The sequence below is a fragment of the Trypanosoma cruzi genome, genomic scaffold, assembly GCF_000209065.1.
Source record: "Trypanosoma cruzi strain CL Brener 1047053516731 genomic scaffold, whole genome shotgun sequence".
NCBI lineage: Eukaryota > Euglenozoa > Kinetoplastea > Trypanosomatida > Trypanosomatidae > Trypanosoma > Trypanosoma cruzi.
Genome location: NW_001849360.1, coordinates 49347 through 57373, shown reverse-complemented (window position 1 = coordinate 57373; position 8027 = coordinate 49347). Strand labels below are relative to the sequence as shown.

Below are 8027 nucleotides of genomic sequence, written 5' to 3'. Positions count from 1 at the left end.
CTGGACAGATTCGCGACGAAGCCGCGCTCCACGAGCATCGCAGCGCACGAGCCCCCGCCACACGCTAGCGACGACCGCGTCATGACAAACCGCGTCGACAGAAGCCGGACGCCGTCCAGGACAAGCGCGGGGCCGTACCGAAATCCCTCAAAGCCAGGGGTCGTCTGCACGTACTGCGACCCGCCAACCGTCGCGCGCAGCGTTGAGTTCGCCAGCAGCACACTCGAGTGCAGCGGCATCGCGCCATGCAGCACAATCACGCCCTCCAGCGACGTCACGTTCGTCATGTTGACGAGGGCGTGGGGCATCAGGCGCGCCGTGCTCTCGCTGAGGCCGCCAATCCGCAGCTGCGCACCGCCCACGAGCACGCAGTGTCGCAGCGTCACGTTCAACGCGTCAGCGAACGCATCCATCGAGCGCAGGTCCACCGCCACAGTGATCGGCCCACTGAACACCACCGAGTCAAGGCACGCCATCGCCCGCCCACCACCAACCGTCACGGACTCCGTCAGCGTCACGCCACTCACGCAATCCTCCACACCGCCACCACCACCGGCCCTCGCAACCGGCACTTCGAACGGCAGGCACGCCTCGCCCACGCCGCCGGCACGGCAGCCGCACACGCAGTCGGAGAACGACGCCGTCAGTGCATCGAAGCACGCCACCGCAGCCTCACAGCCGTCGCACGGCACCACGCTCACGGAGGGAAGGCCGGCCATGCGGTAGTCGCCGCCGCTCTGCAGCACCCGGCCGCCGGCACGGTTGCACTGCACCGACACGACGCCGCTCGTGATCGTCGGCCCGGAGACAAGCGTCGCGCCGGCGGCAACGCAGTGCGCAATCGACACGGTGCCGCCGCCCAGCGTCACCCCCGACAGCGACGCCACCGACGACGCCTCGCCCACCGCCCACACGTCGCGCAGCTCCACCCACCCGCCGCCACCGACCGTCCCACCGTCGCAGCGCACCAGCGACGACGCGACAGACCCCTTGACGCGCACGAAGCGCAGCGCCGAATCAACCACCTCGAGGCGCTCTCCAAGCACAATGCCGCCGCCGCTGCTCACAACCGACACGTTTGTCACGGAGAACACCGAGTGGCTCCGCAGACTGAGACGCGACGAGGGCGCCACACGCAACGCGGACGCGGCCAGACCGCCCGACGCCTCCAGCGACACGCCGTCAAGCACCACCGCACTCGACAGCAGGTCCACGCCGCCGCCAACGTACACCGCCGACCCGCCCGCGTGCAACGACCTCAGCACAGTGTTGCTCACACGCAGCTGCGTCTGCAACAGCGACGTCGCGTGCAGCAAAAGCGGCGACGCCACCGCGTCCGTCAGTCCACTCAGCTGCGAGTAGCGCATCGGTCCAGGCGTCACAATCGTCGAGTCACGGACCGTCACGTTCGTGTGTGCCGGCAGGTTGTGCACAAACACAAGCGAGCAGTAGCCGCCGGACAGCCCGCTCACGCTCAACTCCAGGCTCCGGTCACTCGCCGGCTCGCCGCTGTAGCCCCGCACGTAGATCTGCGCACCGCCGTTGCACACGCAGTTCCTCAGTTCAATGCGCAGCGCGCCGGGAAGCATCGCCGCCACGTCGAACACCACAGCCACGCCGTTCGTGATGGACACGCCGTCCATCAGCACCGTGTCCATAGCGCGGCCAACCGTGATGGCTCTGTCCACCGTGCCGCCCCGCAGTCGCAACACCATCGCATGCACTGCGGGCATACACGCAGCAGCTGCCAGCACCAACACGACGAGCAGCGCCACACGCACAGCCGCAATGGCCCTGCGCTGCACACGGTGCCGGCTGCGCGGACACGCACCCACCGCAGACCGCATCCACCGACCCAAACACGTACCAATAGAGCTGTCGTGGTGTGTCGCACTCGCCCCGTCGACCATAACTCCTGTCCAACAAATCCCTTTCTACAGATGGCGAATTCAGTGACACAATTCTGCCAGATCGTTATCCCAGTACTACCAATCCTAATACTGCAATTAATCCCTAACACCTTGAAACGATAATTGTGCTGGTCGAGCAAAAGTATCTCTAACTGCACGCTCAAAAAAGAATAAAAGGCAACAACAACAGTAACCAAGCACAGTGGCACGCAGAGGCATCCGGTCATACACCATAACCGTCGCAGTACAGCCGCCGACACAAAGCCGCGCAGACGCAATCAATTCAGTGACACCATAGCCTTCCCCACCGCCCACACAGCCCCGTACAGCCACCGTTCCGAGTGGCGGAATCCCGGCAAAAAGCCACATGACCACTGGCACCGCTCCTGTTACCGAATGGCTGCATCACAGGAAAGTCCCGATGCCGCGCACGACACACAAGAGCCAAGACAGACCACGTAGCAGCGTTACGACCGCCAGCCATCAAGCGCGTCCGAAAGGTTGTTGTTGTTGTTGGTGCGTAAGTGGAGCGGAGAGGTCGCCGGTCGCCAGCAGTCAAAGCATCGTTTCTTGTTCACGCGATTCGGCGTTGCGCAGCAATCAGCGGCACCATGCGCGCACGGCATACACAACAAAGTAAAAATAAAGAAGCACGGCAGCACTCAAGCACGGGGAAAAAGGTCCACATCGATTTTGCATTCCGATTGGCTCACAGACATCCGGATGGTGGTCGCGCCGCTGCCCTGCGGTGCGTGTGGCGTGTGACTGCAGTGGACAGAGAGGATGATGAGAGGGGTGGGAGACGCAGTGCGGTCCTCATCCATCTCGGTTGACCGTGACACCGGTGACGTCATCCCGTCAGATCACCTGCAGCAAAGACCGTCGCCGTCAGCAGCGGTCGGCGCCTTCCCTCTCCCACTGGGGTGTAACTCCACCAACGCAGTCGCTCGTCTCCTCCCCCACCAACACAACGAGGGGGCAGCGGCAAAAGATGAGACACGCACGGCAAGCACGCAGTCGCAGAGCTCCACTGCTGCCGCCATGGCCAAACAAGGTCGGCTGCAGGGCGCAAAAAGAAGAATGAACACTCCATCAAACGCTTTGGCACCACGTGGAAGCACCGCAACCGACACACGAGGCGAAGCGCCGTGAAGCAGGCACCAAAATCAAAGCTCCTACAACAAATTCATCGTGAAGCAAAAGAAAATATTATGCGAGCGCAGAAAAAATTCACACAAACTGAAAAACAACAATGACAATGCAGAGGCAATAAATGGTTGTGGTGAGCAGTAGCCGTGGCATCGCACCCTTCCCACATCAAACGGCACCGCACCACAACGCAGCGTAACGACAGCCTGCAATGACGACGATTGAGTAGCACGCAAAAAGCGGCATAAACGTTTCATCCCGCACTCGCCCAAATTTACGCTCTCAGTATGTACTGCCAACAATATCGGGAAGGACACGGAAGGGGACTGTGTCATCCATCCTCCTTCTGCCCACAATAGATCTTCCCCATCCTCCTCCTCGCTACGCCCTGGGTGCCGCAAAACGCCGTCAAGCAAATCTACGTCTATGGAAGCCCCCAATGCGCGGGGCGAGGCTGGCAGCCACCCACGCTCACTCTCCCGTACATATCCTTTCCCACAACTTTCCCACACACAAAAGGGCGAAGACATGGAGAAGAAAAAGCCCGCCGCACAACGCACGCAGAGACACCGCCATCCACGCCGTACCGCAAGATAGAGTCGTGCGCACCGCACACGCACGGCGGCAACAAGATGGACGGGGCACATCCAAGTCCATGGCGCTGTCGCTTACTTCCCTCCGCCCCAACGGATTGGAATTACGCCCCACAGCAGGTCGTGGTGGATTGGCGTCCCACCCACAGTGAGGCATGGCGCACACCATCTTCTCCCTCCAAGTGCACTCAGCAGGCCGGCACCCAGTCACCCTCGTGCCATCGCAATGGGGAACAAAAACAATCGTCGTCGCGGACCATCGATGCCTCAAGCAGTAAAAAGAAGCGGGGCATGTCAACAGCACAGCCAGCAGAGAGATACTCAACGGAACACGGAGACACACAGTGGTAGTGAACACAACACAAAAAATAAAATAAACCGTGGCTATTTACCAAAACACAAAAAAAAGGGTGAGAGTCCAGAAAAACTCCTAAAAATATAAAAAGGAAAAAATGATTCGGAAAAAAGTTTATTTCATGTACCAGGGAGTAACATGCAGTCATGTGTTTGTGTGTGCATATTGCCTGCAACAAGAAAAAAAAGTCAAAGAAAAGACCTTACTGTTCCACCAGCCCACACAACATCCTTCACATTTCGCGCGGCATCCGGCCTGTTCTTCCAATCCTCGTTTCGTGCAGTCCATGGGACGCACAGCCGCAGAGCCGGCACCGCGTGTAGGCAGTAAAAAGCAAAAAAGAAAAGAAGCACTTCACTCATGTCGGTATGTCGCAGACACCCATTAATTAAAGAAGAGACTGAGGATGCAAAGCTGGACAGCGATACGTCCGGTGCTGCTCCCCATTCTCCAACACAGCACGGTGGCAACGGCACACACCCGTCCAAAGAAAAAAAAGAAAAACACGGCGGCAGGGTGTGGCTGTGTGTGTGGCGCTGCGGGTGTCTGCCCGCCCTGACCGCAAAGAAAAACAAAACAAGAGGGAAGAAATGTGTGCGCCGCCCCACAGGCCCTCGTCGCACGCCCACACGTCACGGCTCCCTCAGCGCGCCGTTCGTCGCGGCCCCGCCTCATGCGTGCAGCAGGCGAGGCGCACAGGGCCGTCGTCATGAGCGTGTCGGCGGTGTGCGAGTGGAGCAGTTGGGTGGCAAACACACGGCACCCCTCACGGGAAGAGCGCAGCAGAAACAATTAAAGAGGGAAGAGTAGAAAAGAAAAAGGTCCATCGTGATTGCCCCAAAAGCAAAAAAAAGAAGGGATGGAGGATGAAAAATAATAATAAAAAAAACAAAAAAAACTTTTTTAAAACAAGAAAAAAAGCAAACAGGAAAATAAATTTAAAATCCGCAGAAAAAAAGGGAATGGGTTTGTACGAAATAGATAAACGCTCATAGCAAAAGCAAATAAAAAAGATTACAAAAAAAAATAAAAAACAAACAGTTACGGTGCTCCGCCCATGCAGCCAGGCAGGACGGCAGCGGTGCGTGTCGTGCAAAAGAGAGCACCAACAGGCCTGCATGGGTGTGCATGCATATATACAATGGGCACATTATTGTGTGTGCCTCGTGGGGTGAGGTGAGGGCGAGAGTCCATGCAAGGGGACACACACAGAGAGTGAGTGAAAGACGAGTGTGTGTGCGGGCGGTGCACGGCTCTCTCACACTCACTCTCACGCGGCCACCACCGCAGCAGCCGCACACGCAACAACAAGAAGAAGCAAAAGAGGGGAGGTGGTGTGGGAGACCGCGGTGCTGCTGTCACTGTCTCCGGTGGTTGTTTTGTTTGTTGTGTTAGTGGAGATGGTTATGGCTGTTGTGGATGCTTCACTGTTGGCTGCTGCGGTGTCAATGCTGTCTGGTGCGCTTTGGGGTTTTATTGCTGCTTCCATCTGATCCACTTCTTCTGTGAATGTATTGTTGCCATTGCTGTTGAGTCTACGCGCATCATGATTGTTCTGGGTTGTGGTTGTGGCAGCGTCTGACTCTCCCGCTGGAGGAGCCGTGGAGCTGCTCTCACTGTCGCCAGGCTTTACTATGTTACTTCCTTCAACTGTAGTGTGCGGTGTTTTTGTTTTCTTCAAGCCGCTGCCCGGTGTTTCACTTTCGTTTCCTTCTGTCTGCACAGCACCTGATGCTGGAGTATCAACGGTGCTTTCCTCCGCGGTGCCCTCTTCACTGTGATCGCTGGAATTATCATTGGCTTTTGCTGGGGGTAATGTTTGTTCCGCCCGATCCTCAGTTGGTGGATCCCTTTGGGTAGCTGTGTCGTGTATACTGGATACCTTTGGAGGTTCTTGAGGTGGACGCATTGCCTCTGCTCCTCCCTGTGACTGCTTCGGCGGCACCGAGCCCGCAGTGTTGGGCTCTGCTTGTTTTGCGAGTACTGTTGGTTCCGTTGATGCTTGGATGGGCGGTGCTTGTGAGGAGGCTCCTGCAGATGCCGGTGTTGGTGGTGTGTCCGGCGATTCCTCTGACAAACCCTGTGGAGTTGTTGGCGGTGCTGGATTTCCTGTTTCACGCAACGTGAGGATTTGCTCCTGTGCCTGCTGATCAACAGCCCCTCCGGAGCCAACATCCGGCGAACAAATAGAGTGCAAATGAGATGCGTCATGTTCACCCGAATGGTCGCCATAAAAAAAGTCACAAAGGGCCTTTTTCGCTTCACGTTTGCATTCCTCAACTGCGGACTCATTCACCGTGCCGTTTTCGAACGCTGAAGTATTTTCACAATCGCCCATCATCAATGAATACCACCGGCCAAAAAAAACGTTGATTTCTGCGTGAGGAGCCAAACCACCAACGTTGGACGCCATCACCACCGAAACGCCGCACCACAGCACGCAGAGGGCACACACCAGCAGCACACGGCCAGTCATCATCGCCATCACTCCTGTCACTTGCGTGCAGCCTTCAGCACAAACTAACACTCCGCCAACACAAAGCAAAAGGAGAGACAAATCACACAACCACGCACCACCCAATCCAGCAACGAGAGTCACGCACCACAACAAAAATGAGGTGGGCGCCGCTCAACAACAATCAAAACAAAGCAAAAGAGGAGCGCTCCTCGCCGTGCACCTTTTCTCACACTCCACAGTCACCATTACTGTTACTCTCTTTCCTCAGACCCTCCAGCACAGGCCTCGGGATCGTCGGGCCCTCCCAGCACAGGCAGTCCGTCATGCACTCACGCTGCGCTGCAAATTCCACCTCCTCTCAGTCAAACAGCTCCGTGTCCACCACGGCCCTCAAAATCGCCGGCATGCCCGGCCGCCCAACACACACAGCGCCACAATGTCGTGCCGCCTCTGCTCCACAAACATGAGTGCAGCGCCCAACGCGTACTGGCCCACGTGCTCCATGCGCTGCAACCACACACGGATCAGGTTGGCCGTCATGCACTGCATCTTGTTGTACTTGTTGTACCACAACGTCGTGCAGCCGGCGGCATCGCAGTGCTGGAAGAAGTACGGCGCAGCAACTGTGCGGGTGTCCGTGTGGCTGTAATCGATCTTCAACTCATCCAGCTCCCGCAGAGAGACACAGGGAATTGTGTGTGGATGTGTGCCAGGAGCACAGCGACTGTCATCGCCAGAGGAGGCCATCGTGGCACCGTCCGTCACGCGTCAGCACACACCGAGCAACGCACACGGCAAAGCAAAAACAACGAGGAGAGAAGAATGACCCCAAGAGCAGGCAACACCTTCACGCATGGCGGGCATCGTGCAGCCGCGTCAGCCGGCCTCCAGCACAATGCAAAAGGTGTCCCACACACATCCATCCAATGGCACCGTGATTCCCACCGCAGGCACACACGCAGTGGCCTCGCCATCTCGGCACGGGATGCAAGCCAACGTCCCACCGTCGCCAAGAGCATTCCTGCAGAGCACTGTGCAATCACTTATCTCTGTGTGTGCTGGAGGAGCAGAGAAGAGGAGGAGCACAGGGAGGCACATCAGCACAGCGAGAGGCACAGCTGGATGGCAGCGATACGTGCGGCACGGCCCCAACATCAACAACCACGCACGGTGGCGGCACACGTCCATCTAATAAAAAAAAAGAAACAAAAAAGAAAAAGAAAAACACGGCGGCAGGGTGTGGCTGTGTGTGTGGTGCTGCGGGTGTCTGCCAGCCCTGGCCGCAAGAAAACAAAACAAGAGGGAAGAAATGTGTGCGCCGCCCCACAGGCCCTCGTCGCACGCCCACACGTCACGGCTCCCTCAGCGCGCCGTTCGTCGCGGCCCCTCCTCATGCGTGCAGCAGGCGAGGCGCACAGGGCCGTCGTCATGAGCGTGTCGGTGGGTGTGCGAGTGGAGCAGTTGGGTGGCAAACACACGGCACCCCTCACGGGAAGAGCGCAGCAACAAACAATTAAAGAGGGAAGAGTAGAAAAAAAAAACTTCCATCGTGATTGCCCCCA

General features: G+C 57.7%; 4 protein-coding genes across 4 annotated transcripts, besides 3 other annotated features; all 4 read right to left on the bottom strand.

Annotated features, from left to right (window-relative positions):
* On the bottom strand, nt 1–1910 carry Tc00.1047053508247.149 (dispersed gene family protein 1 (DGF-1), putative; the record flags this gene model as incomplete). The annotated part of the gene is made up of 1 exon (XM_807862.1): nt 1–1910. A coding segment is annotated over one exon (1910 nt), but the record flags the coding sequence as incomplete, so codon positions are not given.
* Nucleotides 1–8027: part of a sequence feature (areas not merged during assembly with more than two copies in the genome that could not be assigned to a particular haplotype) that runs on past the window's edge.
* On the bottom strand, nt 3086–3706 carry Tc00.1047053508247.140 (uncharacterized protein; the record flags this gene model as incomplete). Its single annotated transcript, XM_807861.1, has 1 exon — nt 3086–3706. One exon carries the CDS (start codon nt 3704–3706, stop codon nt 3086–3088), a length of 621 nt encoding a protein of 206 aa, XP_812954.1.
* Nucleotides 4847–4951: a sequence feature (T-rich).
* On the bottom strand, nt 5278–6492 carry Tc00.1047053508247.130 (mucin-associated surface protein (MASP), putative; the record flags this gene model as incomplete). Its single annotated transcript, XM_807860.1, has 1 exon — nt 5278–6492. One exon carries the CDS (start codon nt 6490–6492, stop codon nt 5278–5280), a length of 1215 nt encoding a protein of 404 aa, XP_812953.1.
* Nucleotides 6856–7212, bottom strand: Tc00.1047053508247.120 (elongation factor 1-gamma (EF-1-gamma), putative; the record flags this gene model as incomplete). The annotated part of the gene is made up of 1 exon (XM_807859.1): nt 6856–7212. The coding sequence occupies one exon, from the start codon at nt 7210–7212 to the stop codon at nt 6856–6858; it is 357 nt and encodes a 118-aa protein (XP_812952.1).
* Nucleotides 7659–7690: a microsatellite.